This window comes from Coregonus clupeaformis, chromosome 17 (genome assembly GCF_020615455.1).
Source record: "Coregonus clupeaformis isolate EN_2021a chromosome 17, ASM2061545v1, whole genome shotgun sequence".
NCBI lineage: Eukaryota > Metazoa > Chordata > Actinopteri > Salmoniformes > Salmonidae > Coregonus > Coregonus clupeaformis.
In genome coordinates, this window is record NC_059208.1 from 52,535,568 (window position 1) to 52,562,468 (window position 26,901).

General features: G+C 44.6%; 1 protein-coding gene across 1 annotated transcript in view; it reads right to left on the bottom strand.

Moving 5' to 3' along the window:
• The window catches only part of zgc:85777 (uncharacterized protein LOC405871 homolog), a 40,902-nt gene that overhangs the window by 8,707 nt on the left and 5,294 nt on the right, over positions 1 to 26,901 (bottom strand). The window contains exons 2-4 of the mRNA XM_041903689.2: positions 23,129 to 23,249; positions 9,510 to 9,639; positions 4,884 to 4,990 (exon numbers count right to left, since the gene is read on the bottom strand). Coding sequence (XP_041759623.1) covers positions 4,884 to 4,990; positions 9,510 to 9,639; positions 23,129 to 23,249 — 358 coding nt within the window. The remainder of the gene's footprint in view (positions 1 to 4,883; positions 4,991 to 9,509; positions 9,640 to 23,128; positions 23,250 to 26,901) is intronic.

Below are 26,901 nucleotides of genomic sequence, written 5' to 3' on the forward strand. Positions count from 1 at the left end.
CCGCTCAGCCCAGTCAAAACTGTTCGCTGTTCTGGCACCCCAATGGTGGAACAAGCTCCCTCACGACGCCAGGACAGCGGAGTCACTCACCACCTTCCCGAGACCCTAACCCTAACCCTAACCCTAACCCACCTCTTTAAGGAATACCTGGGATAGGATAAAGTAATCATTCTACCCCCCCTTACCCCACCCCAAAGAAAGAAATAAAAAAATAACATATTGTAAAGTGGTTATCCCACTGGCTATAAGGTGAATGCACCAATTTGTAAGTCGTTCTGGATAAGAGCGTCTGCTAAATGACGTAAATGTAAAATGTAAATGTAAGTATATAAACTGAGAGATCTCTTTGTCTCTCATTCTGATAGCAAGAGACAACTCACTTGCAGCTTGTTATGTTGAATCCGGGTCCGTATAGTTAAATACATTGTATCAAATCTCCATCTAAGAGTTTATTTGTATTCTTGCATCCTGACTTCCTTAATACCAGAGAAACTCATATATGAACTGTAACTTAGTAATATCATTGAAATTGTTGCATGTTGCATTTATATTTTTGTTCAGTATAGATTAAACTGCAGGAAGATTTCTTCTTGAGCGGATGGTCAGCGGGCCGGAACATAATTACAAATCATTTGTAGACTGCAAATTGACCGCAAGAAGCCCAAACAGATATATTATTTCACTAAAACATAACCATTTCAAACCCTGCTTACATTTGTATATGATCACATATACACTATATATACAAAAGTAATTAGTGGATTCGACAATTTCAGCCACACCCGTTGCTGACAGGTGTATAAAATCTAGCACACAGCCATGCAATCTCCATAGACAAACATTGGCAGTAGAATGGTCCCTACTGAAGAGTTCAGTGACTTTCAACGTGGCACCATCATAGGATGCCACCTTTCCAACAAGTCAGTTCGTCAAATTTCTGCCCTGCTAGAGCTGCCCCGGTCAACTGTAAGTGCTGTTATTCGGTTGCAATACTTACTAACGAGTTCCAAACTGCGTCTGGAGGCAACGTCAGCACAATAACTGTTCGTCAGGAGCTTCATGAAATGAGTTTCCATGGTCGTGCAGCCGCACACAAGCCTAAGATCACGATGCGCAATGCCAAGCGTCGGCTGGAGTGGTGTAAAGCTCGTCACCACTGGACTCTGGAGCAGTGGAAACGTGTTCTCTGGAGTGATGAATTACGCTTCACCATCTGGCAGTCTGACGGACAAATCTGGGTTTGGCGGATGCCAGGAGAATGCTACCTGCCCCAATGCATAGTGCCAACTGTAAAGTTTGGTGGAGGAGGAATCATGGTCTGGGGCTGTTTTTCATGTTTCGGGCTAGGCCCCTTAGTTTCAGTGAAGGGAAATGTAAACGCTACACCATCAAATGACATTCTAGACGATTCTGTGCTTCCAACTTTGTGGCAACAGTTTGGGGAAGGTCCTTTCCTGTTTCAGCATGACAATGCCCCCATGCATAAATCGAGGTCTATACAGAAATGGTTTGTCGAGATCGTTGTGGAAGAACGTGCCTGCACAGAGCCCTGACCTCAACCCCATCGTACATCTTAGGGATGAATTGGAACACCGACTGCGAGCCAGGCCTAACCGCCCAACATCAGTGCCCGACCTCACTAATGCTCTTGTGGCTGAATGGAAGCAAGTCCCCGCAGCAATGTTCCAACATCTAGTAGAAAGCCTTCCCAGAAGAGTGGAGGCTGTTATAGAAGCAAAGGAGGACCAACTCCATATTAATGTCCATGATTTTGGAATGAGATGTTCGACGAGCAGGTGTCCACATTGGTCATGTAGTGTATCTCTCTATTATGCGTGGGAATACTTTGGAACAGATTTCCAAAATTAATATCACTTGCAAAGAAAAAGCCATATCTCAGACTGGCCAATAAAAAAAAAAGATGAAGATGGGCAGTCTGAGATATGGCTTTTTCTTTGCAACTCTGCCTAGAAGGTTAGCATCCCGGAGTCGCCTCTTCACTGTTGACGTTGAGACTGGTGTTTTGCGGGTACTATTTAATGAAGCTGCCAGTTGAGGACCTGTGAGGCATCTGTTTCTCAAACTAGACACTCTAATGTCCTCTTGCTCAGTTGTGCACGCCTCCCACTCCTCTTTCTATTCTGGTTAGAGCCAGTTTGCACTGTTCTGTGAAGGGAGTAGTACACAGCGTTGTACGAGATCTTCAGTTTCTTGGCAATTTCTCGCATGGAATAGCCTTCATTTCTCAGAACAAGAATAGACTGACGAGTTTCAGAAGAAAGTTATTTGTTTCTGGCCATTTTGATCCTGTAATCGAACCCACAATTGCTGATGCTCCAGGTACTCAACTAGTCTCAAGAAGGCCAGTTTTATTGCTTCTGTAATCAGCCCAACAGTTTTCAGCTGTGCTAACGTAATTGCAAAAGGGTTTTCTAATGATCAATTAGCCTTTTAAATTGATAAACTTGGATTAGCAAACACAACGTGCCATTGGAACACAGGACTGCTGGTTGCTGATAATGGGCCTCTGTACGCCTATGTAGATAGGCGTACAGAGGCCCCTGCCGTTTCCAGCTACAATAGCCATTTACAACATTAACAATGTCTACACTGTATTTCTGATCAATTTGATGTTATTTTAAATGGACGTAAAAATGTCTAAGTGACCCCAAACTTTTGAACGGTTGTGTATATACAGTTGAAGTCGGAAGTTTACATATACATTTAAACTCAGTTTTTCACAATTCCTGACATTTAATCCTAGTAAATGTTCACTGTTTTAGGTCAGTTAGGATCACCACTTGATTTTAAGAATGTGAAATGTCAGAATAATAGTAGAGAGAATGATTTATTTCAGCTTTTATTTCTTTCATCATATTCCCAGTGGGTCAGAAGTTTACATCACTCAATTAGTATTTGGTAGCATTGCCTTTATATTGTATAACTTTGGTCAAACGTTTCGGGTAGCCTTCCACAAGCTTCCCACAATAAGTTGGGTGAATTTTGGCTCATTCCTCCTGACAGAGCTGGTGTAACTGAGTCAGGTTTGTAGGCCTCCTTGCTCGCACATGCTTTTTCAGGTCTGCCCACACATTTCCTATAGGATTGAGGTCAGGACTTTGTGATGGCCACTCCAATACCTTGACTTTGTTGTCCTTAAGCCATTTTGCCACAACTTTGGAAGTATGCTTGGGGTCATTGTCCATTTTAAAGACCCATTTGCGACCAAGCTTTAACTTCCTGACTGATGTCTTGAGATGTTGCTTCAATATATCCACATAATTGTCCTTCCTCATGATGTCATCTATTTTGTGAAGTGCACCAGTCCCTCCTGCAGCAAAGCACCCCCACAGCATGATGCTGCCACCCCCGTGCTTCACGGTTGGGATGGTGTTCTTCGGATTGCAAGTAACCCCCTTTTTCTTCCAAACATAACAATGGTCAATATGGCCAAACAGTTCTATTTTTGTTTCATCAGACCAGAGAACATTTCTCCAAAAAGTACAATCTTTGTCCCCATGTGCAGTTGCAAACTGTAGTCTGGCTTTTTTATGGCGGTTTTGGAGCAGTGGCTTCTTCGTTGCTGAGCGGCCTTTCAGGTTATGTCGATATAGGACTCGTTTTACTGTGGATATAGATACTTTTGTACCTGTTTCCTCCAGCATCTTCACAAGCTCCTTTGCTGTTGTTCTGGGATTGATTTGCACTTTTCCCAAAGTACGTTAATCTCTAGGATCCAGAACGCGTCTCCTTCCTGAGCGGCATGACGGCTGCGTGTTCCCATGGTGTTTATACTTGTGTACTATTGTTTGTACAGATGAACGTGGTACCTTCAGGCGTTTGGAAATTGCTCCCAAGGATGAACCAGACTTGTGGAGGTCTACAATTCTTTTTCTGAGGTCTTGGCTGATTTCTTTTGATTTTCCCATGATGTCAAGCAAAGAGACACTGAGTTTAAAGGTAGGCCTTGAAATACATCCACAGGTACACCTCCAATTGACTAAAATGATGTCAATTAGCCTATCAGAAGCTTCTAAAGCCATGACATCATTTTCTGGAATTTTCCAAGCTGTTTAAAGGCACAGTCAACATAGTGTATGTAAACTTCTGACCCACTGGAATTGTGATACAGTGAATTATAAGTGAAATAATCTGTCTGTAAACAATTGTTGGAAAAATTACTTGTGTCATGCACAAAGTAGATGTCCTAACCGACTTGCCAAAACTATAGTTTGTTAACAAGAAATTTGTGGAGTTTGAGCCAATCAGTTGTTGTATCATTTGTTTTTCAACAGGACAATGACCCAACACACCTCCAGGCTGTGTAAGGGCTATTTTACAAAGAAGGAGAGTGATGGAGTGCTGCATCTGATGACCTGGCCTCCACAATCACCCGACATCAACCAAATTGAGATGGTTTGGGATGAGTCGGACCGCAGAGTGAAGGAAAAGCAGCCAACAAGTGCTCAGCATTTGTGGGAACACCTTCAAGACTGTTGGAAAAACATTCCAGGTGAAACTGGTTGAGAGAATGCCAAGAGTGTGTAAAGCTGTCATCAAGGCAAAGGGTGGCTATTTGAAGAATCTCAAATATAAAATATATTTTGATTTGTTTAACACTTTTTTGGTTACTACATGATTCCATATGTGTTATTTCATAGTTTTGATGTCTTCACTATTATTCTACAATGTAGAAAATAGTAAAAATAAGTGTTAAGAGTGTTATAGTCATGCTTGTGCTTTGATGTCACCCGCATTAGAAACAGATTGAGCCTCCTTTTCCGGCCCAGAGTGGTTGAGTGTTTACTGAGAATCTGCTTTAGGGCGAGCAGAAGTCAGGCCATAATAACATACTAGAGGGATACTAAATGAAGGCATCGTACTAGCAACATCTGAGCCGGCTCCCACTTCACTCACTCCCAGACAGGCCACTTTGTCTCCCGTTATGGAGGGCAGCAGAAACTCCTTCTTCAGCTCTTCAGAGCCAAACCTACAGTACCACAACACACAGAGACAATGGGGTTAAAGAGCTGTTCAAGCAACTGTTTCGGTAGACTTCCAGTCATTGCGCTAACGCTAGTTAGCGTTAGCTTGAAAACTACCTTCAACTTCTTTCAAACTGCACATAGAGACATAACAATGGAATCCATAAGTTCATCTGACTCTGGGCAAGTAGAAAAAGTGCTTAGTTGCCAAAATCTCGCACTATCACTTTAAGCTTATTTTGCTATGTATAATGAATAGCCTGCACACAGCTGCTTGACTCATCATCAACAACATGATATATTCTAAAGTATTTAAACATCTGTAAATTATTACTTATTGAAGCCACTAAGTCCTAGTTTTGGATTGTTGGTGTGCATGTTGAAACTAAGATGTCAGAAGAGTGGGTGGTCTCTAAGTCTTCACAAAAGCTTTACTTTACAAATGTTTCTTGTGTGTTCGTGTCAGTGGGAAACAGACACTAATTGATTAAGTTTACATTACATTTTACATTTTAGTCATTTAGCAGACGCTCTTATCCAGAGCGACTTACAATTAGTGAGTGCATACATTTTTTTCTTCATACTTTAAGTTTACCATAGACATTAAATGTCATTGGGAAGGGTAGGGGTGGGAGATAGAGGGAGGGGGGTCAAAAGGGAATGTTCTGAAGGATTAGGGGGGAGGAGCAATGTGATCGTATGTTTTTATTTTCCTCTAATCAAATATTATACAAAAATTCAAATGAAATTAGCTATTAGCTATTAGCTATTAGCAACGGTAGCAACTAAATACAATATCCTTTTAGCCAGCTACATTCGTTCGCAGCGACGCCGTTTTTCAAACAAAGTCAACACAGCAGCCATTGCTAGCTAGCCAACACTACCAGCTAGCTGTACTGTAGTAGCTAAATACAATATCTTTGTGCTAGCTAGCCAACGTTTAATTATTGCTGCGTTATGAAAGAACTAGACACGGACACGAATTATCTGTTTAGTGTGTTAACACACTATTGGTAGTGTGTTGTAACCAAGTATTGGTGCTAAACTGTGTGTTATTGGATGCTAGCATGCTAGTTAGCTATGGCGTCATAGTTAGCTAACTGAATAAAGTAAGTTGAGTCTATTCCTTGAAACATTGAACCGCTGTAGTTTACAACAATTCTAATTTCTAAGTGGAAGTTGGGAGAGTTTTATTCGGGTGGTTCAGTGAAACAATTATAGTTTCTGAGGTGGAAGTTGGGAGAGTTATATTTGGGAGTTTTTTGGTGAGGGAGGCCCTGCTCTCTCCTTTCCCAGATGTTTAGTTCATTTCATTCCGATCTCCTCTGCATTATTGTAGCCATCTGCTACAGCCTGTCAACTATGCCTCTGCCTATCCCTGTTCTCTCCTCTCCGCACAGGCTACACAAACGCCTCACACCGCGTGGCTGCTGCCTCTCTAACCTGGTGGTCCCTGTACGCACCACACACCTGGAGTTCCAGGTCTCAGGCAGCCTCTGGAACTGCCGTTCTGCTGCCAACAAGGCTGACTTCATCCCAGCCTATGCTACCCTCCAGTCCCTCGACTTCCTGGCGCTGACGGAAACATGGATTACCACTGAAAACACTGCTACTCCTACTGCTCTCTCCTCGTCTGACCATGTGTTCTCGCATACCCCGAGATCATCTGGTCAGAGGGGTGTGGCACAGGAATCCTCATCTCTCCCAAGTGGTCATTCTCAATTTTTCCCCTAACCCATCTGTCTATCTCCTCATTTGAATTCCACGCTGTCACAGTCACTAGCCCATTTAAGCTTAATATCCTTGTCATCTATCGCCCTCCAGGTTCCCTTGGAGAGTTCATCAATGAGCTTGACGCCTTGATAAGTTCCTTTCCTGAGGATGGCTCACCCCTCACAGTTTTGGGGGATTTCAACCTCCCTACGTCTACATTTGACTCATTTCTCTCTGCCTCCTTCTTTCCACTCCTCTCCTCTTTTGACCTCACCCTCTCACCGTCCCCCCCTACTCACAAGGCAGGCAATATGCTTGACTTCATCTTTACTAGATGCTGCTCTTCTACTAATCTCACTGCAACTCCCCTCCATGTCTCCGACCACTACTTTTGTATCCTTTTCTCTCTCGCTCTCCTCCAACACTACTCACTCTGCCCCTACACAGATGGTAATGCGCCGCCGCAACCTTCGCTCTCTCTCCCACTACTCTCTCCTCTTCCATCCTATCATCTCTTCCCTCTGCTCAATCCTTCTCCCCTCCAATCTCCTGATTCTGCCTCCTCAACCCTCCTCTCCTCCCTTTCTGCATCCTTTGACTCCCTGTGTCCCCTATCCTCCCGGCCGGCTCGGTCCTCCCCTCCAGCTCCGTGGCTTGATGACTCATTGCGAGCTCACAGAACAGAGCTCCGGGCAGCTGAGCGGAAATGGAAGAAAACTAAACTCCCTGCCGACCTGGCATCTTTTCACTCCCTCCTCTCTACATTTTCTTCATCTGTTTCTGCTGCTAAGGCCACTTTCTACCACTCTAAATTCCAAGCATCTGCCTCTAACCCTAGGAAGCTCTTTGCCACATTCTCCTCACTGCTGAATCCTCCCCCCCCTCCCTCCTCCCTCTCTGTGGATGACTTCGTCAACCACTTTGAAAAGAAGGTTGACGACATCCGATCCTCGTTTGTTAAGTCTAATGACACTGCTGGTCCTGCTCACACTGCCCTACCCTATGCTTTGACTTCTTTCTCCCCTCTCTCTCAAGATAAAATCTTGCGACTTGTGACTGCAGGCCGCCCAACAACCTGCCCGCTTGACCCCATCCCCTCCTCTCTTCTCCAGACCATCTCCGGTGACCTTCTCCCCTACCTCACCTCGCTGATCAACTCATCCTTGACCGCTGGCTATGTCCCTTCCGTCTTCAAGAGAGCGAGAGTTGCACCCCTTCTCAAAAAAACCAACACTCGATCCCACTGATGTCAACAACTACAGACCAGTATCCCTTCTTTCTTTTCTTTCCAAAACTATTGAGCGTGCCGTCTTTAGCCAACTCTCTTGCTATCTCTCTCAGAATGACCTTCTTGATCCAAACCAGTCAGGTTTCAGGACTGGTCATTCAACTGAGACTGCTCTTCTCTGTGTCACGGAGGCTCTCCGCACTGCTAAAGCTAACTCTCTCTCCTCTGCTCTTGTCCTTCTAGACCTGTCTGCTGCCTTTGATACTGTGAACCATCAGATCCTCCTCTCCACCCTCTCCGAGCTGGGCATCTCCGGCGCGGCTCACTCCCTGGATTGCGTCCTACCTGACCGGTCGCTCCTACCAAGTGGCGTGGCGAGAAGCTGTCTCCGCACCACGTGCTCTCACCACTGGTGTCCCCCAGGGCTCAGTTCTAGGCCCTCTCCTATTCTCCCTATACACCAAGTCACTTGGCTCTGTCATATCCTCACATGGCCTCTCCTATCATTGCTACGCTGACGATACACAACTAATCTTCTCCTTTCCCCCTTCTGATAACCAGGTGGCGAATCGTATCTCTGCATGTCTGGCAGACATATCAGTATGGATGACGGATCACCACCTCAAGCTGAACCCTGGCAAGACGGAGCTGCTCTTCCTCCCGGGGAAGGACTGCCCGTTCCATGATCTCGCCATCACGGTTGACAACTCCGTTGTGTCCTCCTCCCAGAGTGCGAAGAGCCTTGGCGTGACCCTGGACAACACCCTGTCGTTCTCCGCTAACATCAAGGCGGTGACCCGATCCTGCAGGTTCATGCTCTACAACATTCGGAGAGTACAACCCTGCCTTACACAGGAAGCGGCACAGGTCCTAATCCAGGCACTTGTCATCTCCCGTCTGGATTACTGCAACTCGCTGTTGGCTGGGCTCCCTGCCTGTGCCATTAAACCCCTACAACTCATCCAGAATGCCGCAGCCCGTCTGGTGTTCAACCTTCCCAAGTTCTCTCACGTCACCCCACTCCTCCGCACACTCCACTGGCTTCCAGTTGAAGCTCGCATCTGTTACAAGACCATGGTGCTTGCCTATGGAGCTGTGAGGGGAACGGCACCTCCGTACCTTCAGGCTCTGATCAGTCCCTACACCCAAACGAGGGCATTGCGTTCATCCACCTCTGGCCTGCTGGCTCCCCTTCCTCTGCGGAAGCATAGTTCCCGCTCAGCCCAGTCAAAACTGTTCGCTGCTCTGGCACCCCAATGGTGGAACAAGCTCCCTCACGACGCCAGGACAGCGGAGTCACTCACCACCTTCCGGAGACATTTGAAACCCCACCTCTTTAAGGAATACCTGGGATAGGATAAAGTAATCCTTCTACCCCCCCAAAAAAAAAACAATAAAAAAACAAAAAACAATTGTAAAGTGGTTATCCCACTGGCTATAGGGTGAATGCACCAATTTGTAAGTCGCTCTGGATAAGAGCGTCTGCTAAATGACGTAAATGTAAATGTGAAAATTACTTGCTTGATTGGCTCATAATGAAAATAGCATGGCTATGGGCCAGATGGGTGCAGTATATACATTACCTGGCCAGGGCAGGTGTGGCCATATCAGTCTGGACTCCGATGGCCATGGGGATGCCTCCACAGCGGATGTTGCCCAGCTCCTCTGACACGGCTATACTGTAGCTGAAGTCCAGGCCCAGGCCTCCATACTCTGCACAGGACACATAAACACAATGACTACCGCCCTGTAGCACTCACTTCTGTAATAATGAAGTGCTTTGAGAGGCTGGTTATGGCACACATTAACTCCACCATCCCAGCCACCATAGACCCACTCCAATTTGCATACCGCCCCAACAGATCCATAGATGATGCAATCTCAATTGCTCTCCACACTGGCCTCATCCACCTAGATAAGAGGGATACCTATGTGAGAATGCTGTTCATTGTCCCCTCCAAGCCCATCACCAAGCTTAGGACTCTGGGTCTGAACACCTCCCTCTGCAACTGGATCCTAGACTTCCTGACGGGCCGACCCCAGGTGGTGAGGGTAGGCAACATCACCTCTGCCACGCTGACCCTTAACACAGGCGTCCCACAGGGGTGTGTGCTTAGTCCCCTCCTGTACTCCCTGTTCACCCACAACTGTGTGGCCACGCACGACTCCAACACCATTATCAAGTTCGCTGACGACATGACGGTGGTAGGCCTGATCACCGGCGACGATGAGTCAGCATACTGGGAGGAGGTCAGAGACCTGGCAGTGTGGTGCTGGAGCAACAACCTTTCCATCAACGTCAGCAAGACCAAGGAGCTGATTATGAACTACAGGAAACGGGGGGGCGAGCACATCCCCATCCACATAGACGGGGCAGCAGCGGAGCAGGTCGACAGCTTCCTCGGTGTCCAAATCACTAAAGATTTAAAATGGTCCAAACACACACACAGTCGGGAAGAAGGCGCGACAATGCCTCTTCCCCCTCAGGAGGTTGAAAAAGTTTGGCAAAAGGTTCTACAGTTGTACCATTGAGGGCATACTGACTGGTTGCATCACTGCTTGGTATGGCAATAACACTGCCCTTGATCGCATGGCTCTACAGAGGGTTGTGTGGACAAACCAGTACATCACTGGGGCAGAGCTCCCTGCCATCCAGGACCTCTATATCAGGCGGTATGAAAAGAAGGCCTGGAAAATCGTCAAAGACTCCAACCACTCAAGCCATAGACTATTTTCTCTGCTGCCGCACGGCAAGAGGTACCGATTAATCAAGTCTGACACCAACAGGCTCTTGAACAGATTCTATCCCCAAGCAATACGACTGACAAATAGCTAACAAAATAGCTACATGGACTATCTGAGTTAACCTTGTATCTTTATTGACCTTTTATTTCAGTCTCTATCCACACTAACAGGGCCCTACACACTGTCACTCCAACACACACACAAACTCCATAATTTGCACATACATTTATACTGACTCTACACACCCGCTCACATACAAGCTGCAGCTACACTGTTTATCTTATATCCTGTTGCCTAGTCCCCTTACCCCTATACATATCTACCTCCATCACTCCAGTATCCCCTGCACATGTAAATACAGTGAGGGAAAAAAGTATTTGATCCCCTGCTGATTTTGTACGTTTGCGCACTGACAAAGACATGATCAGTCTATAATTTTAATGGTAGGTTTATTTGAACAGTGAGAGACAGAATAACAACAAAAATATCCAGAAAAACGCATGTCAAAAATGTTATAAATTGATTTGCATTTTAATGAGGGAAATAAGTATTTGACCCCTCTGCAAAACATGACTTAGTACTTGGTGGCAAAACCCTTGTTGGCAATCACAAAGGTCAGACGTTTCTTGTAGTTGGCCACCAGGTTTGCACACATCTCAGGAGGGATTTTGTCCCACTCCTCTTTGCAGATCTTCTCCAAGTCGTTAAGGTTTCGAGGCTGACGTTTGGCAACTCGAACCTTCAGCTCCCTCCACAGATTTTCTATGGGATTAAGGTCTGGAGACTGGCTAGGCCACTCCAGGACCTTAATGTGCTTCTTCTTGAGCCACTCCTTTGTTGCCTTGGCCATGTGTTTTGGGTCATTGTCATGCTGGAATACCCATCCACGACCCATTTTCAATGCCCTGGCTGAGGGAAGGAGGTTCTCACCCAAGATTTGACGGTACATGGCCCTGTCCATCGTCCCTTTGATGCGGTGAAGTTGTCCTGTCCCCTTAGCAGAAAAACACCCCCAAAGCATATTGTTTCCACCTCCATGTTTGACAGTAGGAATGGTATTCTTGGGGTCATAGGCAGCATTCCTCCTCCTCCAAACACGGCGAGTTGAGTTGATGCCAAAGAGCTCGATTTTGGTCTCATCTGACCACAACACTTTCACCCAGTTCTCCTCTGAATCATTCAGATGTTCATTGGCAAACTTCAGACGGGCATGTATATGTGCTTTCTTGAACAGGGGGACCTTGCGGGCGCTGCAGGATTTCAGTCCTTCACGGCGTAGTGTGTTACCAATTGTTTTCTTGGTGACTATAGTCCCAGCTGCCTTGAGATCATTGACAAGATCCTCCCGTGTAGTTCTGGGCTGATTCCTCACCGCTCTCATGATCATTGCAACTCCACGAGGTGAGATCTTGCATGGAGCCCCAGGCTGATGGAGATTGACAGTTATTTTGTTCTTCCATTTGCGAATAATCGCACCAACTGTTGTCACCTTCTCACCAAGCTGCTTGGCGATGGTCTTGTAGCCCATTCCAGCCTTGTGTAGGTCTACAATCTTGTCCCTGACATCCTTGGAGAGCTCTTTGGTCTTGGCCATGGTGGAGAGTTTGGAATCTGATTGATTGATTGCTTCTGTGGACAGGTGTCTTTTATACAGGTAACAAACTGAGATTAGGAGCACTCCCTTTAAGAGTGTGCTCCTAATCTCAGCTCGTTACCTGTATAAAAGACACCTGGGAGCCAGAAATCTTTCTGATTGAGAGGGTGTCAAATACTTATTTCCCTCATTAAAATGCAAATCAATTTATAACATTTTTTACATGCGTTTTTCTGGATTTTTGTTTTGTTATTCTGTCTCTCACTGTTCAAATAAACCTACCATTAAAATTATAGACTGATCATTTCTTTATCAGTGGGAAAACGTACAAAATCAGCAGGGGATCAAATGCTTTTTTCCCTCACTGTATGGTATTGGAACTGACTTTTTAAATATTTCCCGTATATAGTATGCTTACTTACATAATTGTGTATTTAATATTTCCTATTCTTATTTCTCATGTGTTTTTTTCTAGTAATACATTGTTATTGATTATTGCATTGTTGGGTTTTGAGTTTGCAAGAAAGGCATTTCACTGTACTTGTGCATGTGACATTAAAACTTGAAACTTAAACAAAGACCCTCTAAAAGGGATAGTTCACCTAGGACAAATAACATACAAACACACTCTTAAAGGGATAGTTAACCTAGGACCATAACATACAAACACCCTCTTAAAGGGATAGTTCACCTAGGACACATAACATACAAACACCCTCTTAAAGGGATAGTGATCCACATTAAAACATGACATATTGGTTTCCTTACCCTATAAGCAGTCTATGGACATGGTAAGACAGCAATCCATGCTTTTAGTTTACCTAGCCACCGTCTCCAAATGCTAACCTTTTTGCTTTTTTGGCACAATCCAATGGAAGTCAATATCTCCTATATTAGCATTTTCCGCACCTCACGTCCAAATCATCTTAAAGTAACTTTATTGTACTACAAAATCAATTATATAGGCTTTAGCATAACTTTAGCATATCCTAGTAGCCTGGTTGCCCGGCAACCTAATAATCAAGGCTAGGAAAGTATTTATGTGTGTTTGTACTCAATGACACTCCAAAAGCATCTGTAAGGTGACACAGAGAATAGAATACATTAGAAATGATTTATTTACTTCTCACTGGAATATCAAAATTGGACAATTTACATTAATCAACTAGCTCTAATCTGCCGACTGGAACCATACAGTAATTCAATGGGAGCATGACAACAGTCTGACACCTCTGTCATATTTCATCATGTTAGTTATGAACACCACAAACCGTGTAGTCACGGATAAAACGAGACACTAATGATGACGAGGATGAAGAACAACAAGAACACTGACACCAGAGAGTTCTATTCTCTCCTCTCCAGCCAGAAGGGTCAGAGTCACCTGCCAAATGGCTATCAGAATATTGCAGCCAGGGGGAAAACTGTGGCAGGACAAGGAAAACACTGAAAATCAGGGCCAGAAACTAGAGGAAAAAATAGAGGAAATGGGCACAGCTGTGTGGAGATAAATGTGTGACAGGCCTGGAACCCTGTGGAGGACAATATAGACGGAGGGAAATGCAGTTTTAGAATTTTAGCAAAACAGCCGGACGTGAATAGTGGAACGAAGGAAAGCAAACAGAATCACTGTCAGCCATAAATATCCCTTACATGTGTGTTGTTACAGGACGGGGTCCTACTATAGCACAACATTGACCCACCTAAAACCAACAAAACATGAAGGGCTTAATGAAGCCTTCATAAACCCTTCATAATGTCTACATAAGCCCTTCATAAGGTCAACCAACTCCATTATAAGCCCCTCTATTGCAAAATGAGCCCTAACAATATGAGAGTAGTGCTCGAGAGTGTAGCAAATCAATGGGTTTCTAAGACAGACAGTCATCCTCATCGATTGCTGTATTGAACATGCATGTAGATTAAACACACTGTAAATCAGTGGAATAGTTGTCTGAGAGCGAACCATTTAATTGGCCGTGACTCCAGAGGGAGGCGAACATGGGAAGTCTCTAGACCAATGAATCACTCATGGGTGTATCAATGACGACTGCCACAATGATAGACCCAATTGGCTCACTGGACTACAATGTATTCCAATGACAGGTCATAATGAGAATTCTACAGTAAGTAAAATAGAATGCAAAAAAAGTAAGTGTACTCATTAATCCCTTAGCTTAGTACAAGAATAACGAGTTACTGGTACAGTATGTGTAATATAATTATGTTATTACTACATGAGTCTCTCTGGATAAGAGCGTCTGCTAAATGTAATGTAAATGTAATGACTAAGGATGAAGAGTGGAGGACAGCGAGGGAGAAAGTCAGGGGTAACATAACATTGGACCATCATAACAGAACTATCAGAAAAATGCTGGCCAGTGGAAAACCCGTCCGGGTTGCCAAGCCTCGTAAGTCGGTCCGGAGACGGGCCAATGTCAGAGGCTGAACTCTGGATCCCACTGTCCTGACTGGGCGTGGAATAACATCACGCACACGCACACGCACACAGGAAGGGAAAGGTCACCCATGTTCTGCTCCCCGTTGCCTGGGCAACAGTTTCCTGTTCTGGTTATTTTCCTTCTGGAAGAAAAGGGGTGTGTTTGTGTTTGTGAGCCGTAGAGCTTTGTTCCTATGAGATAATCAGCTGAAGAGCAATCTGGCTCTGAAGCTTTATTCATGTGAAGGCTGGCTCCAGTACAGTGCCTCCAAACGTGGATATCATTTGTAGAAACTGGAGTGGGTTGGTCGTGACCTATGGATAAATAAATAGTCTAAATGTGAATGTTTCATACGTTGATATCTGCCAGATTTTGTTTTGTACTGTACCACAGCGCCAAGAAAGAGATGTTCCAAGAAATGAAAAGCTTTGAAATAGAAGTTTAAGCTTGTGCTTGCTTGGTACTAAAGGGCCTGAGTTGGCCTTTTTTGCCTTTATGCCCTAGAACTTTCATTCCAACACTCCACACTCGCACCGCGTTCATGTTTGCATTCCAAATTATCCCTGTGCTCTACAAGTCCCTCATCGTTCTCAGCAAAAAATGTGTCGTCATCTGAAGATAAGGATCTATCATGGTCCACACACACACCAACACAGTCGTGAAGAGGGCACAAGAATGTCTCTTCCCCCTCAGGAGGCTGAAAAGATTTAGCATGGACCCTCATATACTCCAAAAGTTATCCAGCTGCACCATCAAGAGCATCCTGACTGGCTGCATCACCGCCTGGTATGGCAACTGCTTGGCAACCGACCGCAAGACACTGGAGGGTAGTACGTATGGCCCAGTACATCACTTGGGCCGAGCTCCCTGCCATCCAGGAGCTATATACCAGGTGCTGTCAGAGGAAGGCCCTAAACAATTTCAATGACTCTAGCCACCCAAGTCATAGACTGCTCTCTCTGCAACCACACGGCAAGCGGTACCGATGCACCAAGTCTGTAACCAACAGGACTCTGAACAGCTTCTACCCCCAAGCCATAAAACTGCTAAACAGTTAGTTTAATAGTTAGCCAAATAAAGTGAGGAAAAAAAGTATTTGATCCCCTGCTGATTTTGTGCGTTTGCCCACTGACAAAGAAATGATCAGTATATCATTTTAATGGTAGGTTTATTTGAACAGTGAGAGACAGAATAACAACAACAAAAATCCAGAAATACGCATGTCAGAAATGTTATAAATTGATTTGCATTTTAATGAGGGAAATAAGTATTTGACCCCTCTGCAAAACATGACTTAGTACTTGGTGGCAAAACCCTTGTTGGCAATCACAGAGGTCAGACGTTTCTTGTAGTTGGCCACCAGGTTTGCACACATCTCAGGAGGGATTTTGTCCCACGCCTCTTTGCAGATCTTCTCCAAGACATTAAGGTTTCGAGGCTGACGTTTGGCAACTCGAACGTTCAGCTCCCTCCACAGATTTTCTATGGGATTAAGGTCTGGAGACTGGCTAGGCCACTCCAGGACCTTAATGTGCTTCTTCTTGAGCCACTCCTTTGTTGCCTTAGCCGTGTGTTTTGGGTCATTGTCATGCTGGAATACCCATCCACGACCCATTTTCAATGCCCTGGCTGAGGGAAGGAGGTTCTCACCCTAGATTTGACGGTACATGGCCCCGTCCATTGTCCCTTTGATGCGGTGAAGTTGTCCTGTCCCCTTAGCAGAAAAACACCCCCAAAGCATAATGTTTCCACCTCCATGTTTGACGGTGGGGATGGTGTTCTTGGGGTCATAGGCAGCATTCCTCCTCCTCCAAACACGGCGAGTTGAGTTGATGCCAAAGAGCTCCATTTTGGTCTCATCTGACCACAACACTTTCACCCAGTTCTCCTCTGAATCATTCAGATGTTCATTGGCAAACTTCAGACGGGCATGTATATGTGCTTTCTTGAGCAGGGGGACCTTGCGGGCGCTACAGGATTTCAGTCCTTCACGGAGTAGTGTGTTACCAATTGTTTTCTTGGTGACTATGGTCCCAGCTGCCTTGAGATCATTGACAAGATCCTCCCGTGTAGTTCTGGGCTGATTCCTCACCGTTCTCATGATCATTGCAACTCCATGAGGTGAGATCTTGCATGGAGCCCCAGGCCGAGGGAGGTTGACAGTTCTTTTGTGTTTCTTCCATTTGCGAATAATCGCACCAACTGTTGTCACCTTCTCACCAAGCTGCTTGGCGATGGTCTTGTAGCCCATTCCAGCCTTGTGTAGGTCTACAATCTTGTCCCTAACATCCTTGGAGAGCTCTTTGGTCTTGGCCATGGTGGAGAGTTTGGAATCTGATTGATTGATTGCTTCTGTGGACAGGTGTCTTTTATACAGGTAACAAGCTGAGATTAGGAGCACTCCCTTTAAGAGTATGCTCCTAATCTCAGCTCGTTACCTGTATAAAAGACACCTGGGAGCCAGAAATCTTTCTGATTGAGAGGGGGTCAAATACTTATTTCCCTCATTAAAATGCAAATCAATTTATAACATTTTTTACATGCGTTTTTCTGGATATTTTTGTTGTTATTCTGTCTCTCACTGTTCAAATAAACCTAACATTAAAATTATAGACTGATCATTTCTTTGTCAGTGGGCAAACGTACAAAATCAGCAGGGGATCAAATACTTTTTTCCCTCACTGTATTATCTCCAATGTATCGCCCATGTAAAAAACATGTCTGATTAGAATGAATAATGTCCGACAATACCTTTTTAATTCTATGCGCTATACATTTTGCTAGAATTTTTGCATCACAACACTGAAGTGTAAGGGGCCTCCAATTTTTTAAATGGACTGGATCTTTATATTTTCCACTTGTATCCTGTTTCAGTAATAATGAAATCAGACCTTCTTATTGAGTGTCTGATAATCTACCATTTACATAGGAGTGGTTAAAACATGCTAATAATGGTCCTCTGTGTATATCAAAAAAGGTTTGGTATACCTCGACTGGTATGCCATCCAACCCTGGAGTTTTCCCGGACTTTAATTGCATCCAGAAGTTCCTCCTCTGTAATTTCACCTTCACATGAGTCTTTCTGCATGGCTGCTAATTTTACATTATCAATAGAAAAATAATCTCTACAATTTGCTTCAGTTAGAGGAGATGGAGGCGACAAACGAAAACGTATGCTTAAAGTACTTTGTTTCCTCCTTCAAAATATCATTTGTTGAATCATGGGTAACCAGTTTCAATAAATTATTTTTGGTAGCATTCCTATGTTGAAGATTTAAAAATAATTTGGTGCATTTTTCCCCCATATTCCATCCAGTTTGCTTTATTTTTATAATATATTACACTTGATCTTTCTTGAATAAGTTTCTCAATTTATTTTTGTTTTTCCTCTAATTTAGTCTGAGCCTCTATGTTACAGTTTTTATTGCTATCTATCTGTTCTGTTAGACATTCTATTTCCTTTGTTAGTGTGGACTCTTTTGACCTAAATTGCTTTTGTTTTCGAGATGAGTACTGAATTGCATGGCCTCTAAAGGCACATTTAAAGGTGTCCCATACACTAAGGCTATTTCTTCTGTGAAAACCATTCCCAGTCCATCTGGTATTTCTCCATCCCAACAGTACAGGCCTAAGCCTCCTGGTCGGTGTAATCCTCTCCCATTCCAATCAATCTAACCAGACTCATACAGCATACTTTGAGAGCTTGCCACGTTAGTCAACGTTTTAGCATAGGCAAGCTTTATATTGGGGATAGACCACAAAACATCTCAGACTAGAAAAAGTGGGTAAAAATAAAACACAGAAAATGGCAGACGGCCAAAGGCTGCACTAGCCTTGGTGATGCTGTTGTTTGTTTCATCGTCTATGTGAACCACACGGGACACAACACTTGTGCTACCAAGGTAAGTCAATTTGTCTGACCTTTCACAGAGATGGTTCGGTCACGTAAGGATTACCGGGGGCAGGTTGGTACATAACTTCGGTCTTCTTTGTACTGATTGTGAGGCTGAAGTTGTCACAGGCAGATGAAAAGTTGTCCATGAGGATCTGCAGGTCAGCAAGTGAGCCAGCAGCTAGTGTGCAGTCATCTGCAAACAAGAGGTCGCGGAGAGTCACCTCCTCCACCTTTGTTTTGGCATGCATCTTCCTCAGGTTGAAAAGCCCCCCATCAATGCGGTAGATGAAACGGATCCCAGTGTGGTCATTTGGGAAGGCATCTTGCAGCATGGTGGAGAGCATCATGCTAAACGAGGTTGGTGCTAGAACACGGCCTTGCTTCACTCCATTTGTGACTGGAAACTGCTCAGAGGACTCTTGGTGATCTTGCACACTAGCCATCATGCCATCATGGAACTGACACACCATTGTGATTAAACTTTGCCATGATCTTCCAGAGGCCCTTATGGTGTCAAAAGCCTATGTCAGGTCGAAAAAGGTGAGGTACAGGTCAGAGTATGGCACCTGGCATTTTTCTTGGGTGTTTGCAAGCTGCAAACGCCATGTCAGTTGTTCCACAGTTCTTTCTGAAGCCACACTGGTTTCGGGCAGCAGGTCTTGGTCTAGGTGTTCTTTTAAACGGTTCAGGAGGATTCTAGCTAAGATTCTTCCAGCAATTGACAGCAAGGATATACCTCTGTGATTGTCACAGGCTTGGCAATTGCCTTTCCTCTTGTAGAGGTGGATAATCGAGGCATCCTTAAACTCCTGAGGGACAGCTTCTTGTCTCCACAATGACTGGAAGAGGCCGGTTAGCTTCTCAACCAAACAAGGCCCTCCCACCTTGTAGATTTCAGCTGGTATGGTGTCAGCTACTGGAGATTTTCCCAATGAGAGGAGACAGATGCTTTTTTTTGTTTCCTCCAGGGTGGGTAGGTCTGCAAGAGACAGGGTCATTTCAACTTGCCGCAGCCTGTTGATTGCTTCTTCATTTATTGAGTTGAAGTGTTCAGCCCATCTGGCAAGGATTTTCTCTCTCTCTCTCTCTCTCTGAGCAGTGTAGTTCCATTCGCAATCAGGAGAGGTGAGGTTCTTGAGGGTTGTGGGCCATAGACTGACTTGAGTGCATCGTATAAATGCTTTGTGTTGTTGCTGTTGGCATACGATTGAATCTCCTCTGCTTTCTGACTGAGCCAAGCATCCTGCATAGCTCTAAGCTTGAACTGGACAGTCCTTCGGATGTTTATCATCATGGAGTGCCTGAATCTCTGCATCATTCTCATCTAACCAGTCTTGGTGTTTGCGTGTGGCGGCACCAACTGTTTTGAGCACTGTAGAATGCAGCAGATTTATGAAAGCTGTCCAATCTGCCTCAGCGTCTTCCGAATCAAGGCATAAGGACTCCAAACAGTGGTCTAGGGCTTCAACAAAGTGCTGCCGGATGTTCTCCTCTTTCAGCCGAGAGATGTTGAGTCCTTTAGAGGATATTTTGCCTTGTGGACATCTGGGAGGTTTGATCTGGATGTTGAGCTTGGAGATAATGAGTCGGTGATCTATCCAGCATTCTGCATCGCACATGGCCTTTTTCACCCTTGACATCTTGTCTGTCTCTCCTCCTGACAATGCCATTGTCAATCAATGCCAGTGTTTGGACTGTACATCCATATTGTTTTCTTGTGGTTGGGTAGTTTGAAGATTGTTTATGATGGTGACCTGCTTTTTGCCTGGTAAATGGTGCTTCAGGGTCATCAAACGGTAATTTATACCCTTAGGTAAGCTTGACAGTTGGTTGACCAGGTGAGATTTTACTGCAAAACCAAAACCTATTTTCCATGCCGACTCCAAAAGAAGGTGCAACCGGCTCCAACTTCTGCAATCTGTCCCGTGTCAGCTAGCTGGGTCTCACTTATGGCGGCAATGTCCATTTTGTATCTGGCACGTTTTCTGCCTACAAGAGTGTACGTCTCACAGGTCTGTTTGGTCCAGCAGTGTCCATAAGTGTGCGCACATTCCAAGCACCAATATTAAGTGGTGTCACTTTTCTTTTCTTTGTTCCACTGCTGAGTTGGGATCCCTTCCAGCTGCGGTAGGCTGGTCAGGGTAAAGTAAAGCAGACAATGTTTAGGGCACCTTTTCTAGCCCCTTCCTCATGCTGGGGAGATGAGCAGTGTGAACCTGAATAGTACTGCTCAGACACTCAGTTCCACTGCTGCTTCAGTCCAGTGAAAAGCGACCCAATAACCTGTGTGCGAGTCCACGGCTACAGCTTCATCATTCGCCGAAAGCCACAGGACTATGGGTGATGGTTTCATGACTTACGCTTTGAAGTGAGGGAGAGTTGCGCAGCTTCGACCTCACTCTCTCGTCCAGTGTCATCTGTATCCAGTGGCAAGACAGTGTCAAGACGGCTGGAGATCATTCTGGTATTTCCTCCACCAAGGGTTCCACAGACCCAAACTCAGATATTGAGTTTTCCGGGTTAGTTAACCGCCGCCGGGGTTCGGCATTGGCAGCTGCTGGCAGTACTGACTCACCGGGGCAAAATGGAAAGCACCTGGTGTGCGCCTACGGTAGCAACTAGTGTTCCCAGCAAAGACTGGTTGAACACCCAGCTGACAATACACTAAAGAGCACACCTAACCACTAGGCTAATAAAAAAATATGTTTTATTTAATTACCTACATCATGTTATTTCAAGTTATACACTTGGAGTGCAATATCACATTGTTAAAATGCCATAAATTGGGCAATTGAGCATCTAGGGCTTATGTTAACTTTGATTGTGTTTGATGAAAATGATAGACCTTTCAAATGCTGTACGCAACGGTGTATGCAACATTATCGGCAAGTGACTTGATGCCTATTGTGCCAAAGCAATTTACAGTTGCTAAACGGGAGTGACTTTTGTTCGCATGGTGCCGACTGGCAAGACACTTCAGGAGGGCAGTCACGGTCACGTTTACTAGCAGCAAGACAGAGGTCCTGGGTTCAAACCTTGTGTGAGCCAAATCTGGAGGAAATGGTACTCGCTAAGCAAGCAGGGTATATTATGGGGTATGTTACAGGACATTGGAATCTCTCTCTTGCACCAGTTTACATTGGTATGTAAGCTGGTGCAAGAGAGAGATTCCAATGTCCTGTAACGTCTGTTCTGATCAAGTCTAGATAAAGTTCCAAAAAGTGTATCCTCAACTCTTGTGGTATTCTTGAATATATACAATAATAACACAAGTAGGCCTACCAGCAATATAGGCTATCAGCAATATAGTCTATTAGCAATATGTGTCTCGTCTCAGCGGTAGTCTCTCTCTCTGACACAGTGTGGGATAAACCATAAAGAGATGATCTAATATACCATCTGGTAATCTGGTGTGTCTGGGACAGACTTCCTTGTCCCCCTTCTCTCTAATCCAGCCTGTTAATGCTGAAGGGCTCTGTAGTTAGCACTTTGTAATGCTGCTCGCCCCACTCTCCTCTGACTTAGCTAGATTTATGAGCCAATTTCCCCATAGGGCCCACCACGACAACAACACCCACTGCATTGTTCTCTGTAGTATTTCACTTTAAAATCAAAGTTTGTTAGATGTTTTGACATCTATGGGGACTAATGTCAAGATGAGTTGTCTTTTCTAGTCATTTGGGGTTGATATGCAGTATTTGGATCTAGATTGGTGGGTAGTGGGACTTGGAGGTCCGAAAACATTGACATAATTAGATTTTGGAATGAATCATCACTTTAAACGTCTTATACCATATACTGTCTGGATTATTAAAATATGACAAAAAGTATCATAGTTTTTTCACAGTGGTAAAGGACAGTATCTGGAATGGAGATAGGACTAACAGCTTTTGTGAGATGTGACTCCAAACATCTACAAATATCTACACTCACCACAATATGGTCGCTACTTCTGGGCCAAAGCCAGAATGACATGCTAAGCACGTCTTAACTTTTCTTATGAAAATGATGTCATTTTAGGCATATAAATCATCTTGAGTCTGGTATGCAACGAAATTACTCAACTTCATTTTCTCACGCTAGCCCTTGAGAGGCTCTTTTGTTGAGTTTTGATGAAGAGCAGTGCCTAGTTTGACACATTGGGCGCTCAGGGGTCTATGAGGAACCCATTATCGCTTGCTGCTGCTGTATCTTTCGAGACCCTTTCACGGGGAATGAGGCTTCACCATTTTCTTATTTTCATGCTGCTCCTCGTCTCACTCCGATTCAGGTGAATGTTCATGAAAACACTCAATTAATGAAACCATCTTTATCGTCTGAAATTAGCCGTCCTCTTCTCTTCAAAGGGAAGTGCTTTCAACTGACACAGTTTTATAAGGGGGAGAACGTGAAATAGGTTAAGCATAATTTCCCACAAATTAATCAGAATCAGGCAAAGAAATAGCTCAGAAAAAGTTGAAAAAGTAATTAACTGGGTGATTTGAGACAATTTAATTTCATAGAGGAAGAGACAGAAGAAGTTCGTACCAACTGGCTTGTTGACACCCAGAAACCCGGCGTTTCCAAGGAGCTTGAAGACTTTGTGGGCAGGAAATATCCCCTCTGCTTCCCATTGGTCCACATAGGGGTTGATATCCTGGTTGATGATCTACAACACAGACAAAGATAGATGGAAAGATGACAAACACATAGACGTAGGTTTGGTACATGTCTGTGTGGTCAAGAGACTAGGTGTGCCCTGGACGTAGGTTGTCTGTATGTGTGAGAATGGATATGTATGCCAATGGTGTGGGTGTGTGAGACTAACATTTACATTACATTTACATTTTCGTCATTTAGCAGACGCTCTTATCCAGAGCGACTTACAGTTAGTGAGTGCATACATTTTCATACTGGCCCCTCGTGGGAAACGAACCCACAACCCTGGCGTTGCAAGCGCCATGCTCTACCAACTGAGCTACAGGGGACATTTCATTCCAATCTAATGAATGTTAATATAAATAGCTTATCTTCCCCCTGAAAATGTACTTGGAAATTGACTCACCATTTTATCAGAACACTTAAGAAAGGTACATGGTTGTAAATAAATGCGAAGTCGTCAACCTTATTTTCAGTAGTCCTGTTCTACCTCTACTTAAATCTATGTAATCCGTCACTGGCAGACTGCTAGACTAAGGTCTAAATATCAATGAATACAAAATGAACACAAAACATACTGAAAGAAAATCTCATATGGATGAATACATGCTATGATAAGGAGGGGATGGTATTGTGCGTGCTACTTCCCACCTGTCCTTTACACTCGCTGTCAACGAGCCTTCATTAAATATTGCAGTTTCACAAGACTGCAGATAGAGATAGGCCTAGTGTGTCAACATGTAGCCTAGCTCCCCAAACCCAATCCAAATTCTTGTCATTCTGGACATTAAGAGGGAAACAACTATAATACAGTTTGAGACTAACAAGCCTGTTTGCATCTGACAATGTTAGCCTAACCTAAAATCTAATTTCCCTATGGAATGGTCCTAATACCAACGGTACCAGTTACAGTATACCGCTTCAGTACATGGACATACAGAGATTTGTGCAGGCATCAAGTAGCATGAAGATGAAGTGGTTCACATTAAGTGCAACATTAGATCCTCCATATAAAGCTACAGTAATATATTTCCAAGAGGACATTTTTATGACTATGGATTACGAAAATCTCTCTTAAATCCACCTGAGAGCATTCCCTTCATCGCGGGGCCAAACTCCCCTATGTCATGCTTGAAGACTGTTCTTAGCGAGTGAAGGGATGAGGAAACACTCCCGTTCTGGAGAAATGTGAGTGTCAAGAGAGCCTTGGTACCATGGGTACGTCCCAAATGGCACCCTATTCCCTATGTAGTGCACTACAGTGCCCAATACACTGAGTGAACAAAACATTAAGAACACCTGCTCTTTCCATGACATTCAGAGGGTGAACGGGCAAGACAAAAGATTTAAGTGACTTTGAATGGGGAATGGTAGTAGGTGCCAGGCGCACCTGTTTGAGTGTGTCAAGAACTGCAACGCTGCTGGGTTTTTCCACACTCAACAGTTTCCTGTGTGTATCAAGAATGGTCCACCACCCAAAGGATATCCAGCCAACCTGACACAACTGTGGGAAGCATTGGAGTCAACATGGACCAGCATCCCTGTGGAACGCTTTTGACACCTGGTAGAGTCCATGCCCTGATGAATTGAGTCTGTTCTGAGGGCAAAAAGGGGTGGGGGGGTGCAACTCAATATTAGGAAGGTGTTCCTAATGTTTTGTACACTCAGTGTCTATCCCATATGTAATAATACTCAGTGTACAAGGAATAGGGTGCTGGAAAACTACTTAAGAAGACACTATCAAGATCCCACATTTTCTCTGCCAACTCAACCACTTCTTAGGGGGAGATGATGCCTACATATTTAGATGTTAACCTCATTCTCAATGTTAAACAGCATGATGAGATGGATGGTGTTCTTTTTTTAAGGTGAATAGAGTTCACAATAGAAGAGCTTAAAAGTACACCTACTATCAAATCAAATTGTATTTGTCACACCCGCCGAATACAACAGCTGTAGACCTTACAGTGAAATGCTTACTTACAAGCCCATAAACAACAACACAGTTTAAGAAAAATAAGTCTTAAGTAAAAAATAGATAAGTAAAAAAATATATTACTAAAATAACAAATAATTAAAGAGCAGCAGTAAAATAACAGTAGTGAGGCTATATACAGGGGGTACTAGTACAGAGTCAATGTGCGGGGACACAAATTAGTCGAGTTAATTCAGGTAATATGTATATGTAGGTAGAGTTAAAGTGACTATGCATAGATAATAAAAGAGGGGGTGGGTGGGGGACAATGCAAATAGTCCGGGTAGCCATTTGATTATCTGTTCAGGAGTCTTATGGCTTGGGGGTAGAAGCTGTTAAGAAGCCTTTTGGACCTAGACTTGGCGCTCCGGTACCGCTTGCCATGCGGTAGCAGAGAGAACAGTCTATGACTAGGGTGGCTGGAATCGTTGACAATTTTTAGGGCCTTCCTCTGACACCGCCTGGTATAGAGGTCCTGGATGGCAGGAAAATTGGCCACAGTGATGTACTGGGCCGTACGCACTACCCTCTGTAGTGCCTTGTGGTCGGAGGCCGAGCAGTTGCCATACCAGGCAGCGATGCAACCAGTCAGGAGGCTCTCGATGGTGCAGCTGTATAACTTTTTGAGGATCTGAGGACCCATGCCAAATCTTTTCAGTCTCCTGAGGGGGAATAGGCTTTGTCATGCCCTCTTCACGACTGTCTTGGTGTGTTTGGACGATGATCGTTTTTGGTGATGTGGACACCAAGGAACTTGAAGCTCTCAACCTGCTCCACTACAGCCCCGTCGATGAGAATGGGGGCGTGCTCGGTCCTCCTTTTCCTGTAGTCCACAATCATCTCCTTTGTCTTGATCACGTTGAGGGAGAGGTTGTTATCCTGGCACCACACGGCCAGGTCTCTGACCTCCCTACAGGCTGTCTCATCGTTGTCGGTGATCAGGCCTACCACTGTTATATCGTCAGCAAACTTAATGATGGTGTTGGTGTCGTGCCTGGCCATGCAGTCATGGGTGAACAGGGACTACAGGAGGGGACTGAGCACGCACCCCTGAGGGGCACACGTATTGAGGATCAGCGTGGCAGATGTGTTGTTACCTACCCTTACCACCTGGGGGCGGCCCGTCAGAAAGTCCAGGATCCAGTTGCAGAGGGAGGTGTTTAGTCCCAGGGTCCTTAGCTTAGTGATGAGCTTTGAGGGCACTATGGTGTTGAACGCTGAGCTGTAGTCAATGAATAGCATTCTCATATAGGTGTTCCTTTTGTCCAGGTGGGAAAGGGCAGTGTGGAGTACAATAGAGATTGCATCATCTGTGGATCTGTTGGGGCGGTATGCAAATTGGGAGTGGGTCTAGGGTTTCTGGGATAATGGTGTTGGTGTGAGCCATGACCAGCCTTTCAAAGCACTTCATGGTTACAGACGTGAGTGCTACGGGTCTGTAGTTATTTAGGCAGGTTACCTTAGTGTTCTTGGACACAGGGACTATGGTGGTCTGCTTGAAACATGTTGGTATTACAGACTCAGTCAGGGACAGGTTGAAAATGTCAGTGAAGACAGTTGCCAGTTGGTCAGCGCATGCTCGGAGTACACGTACAGGTAATCCGTCTGGCCCTGCGGCCTTGTGAATGTTGACCTGTTTAAAGGTCTTACTCACATCGGCTACGGAGAGCGTGATCACACAGTCATC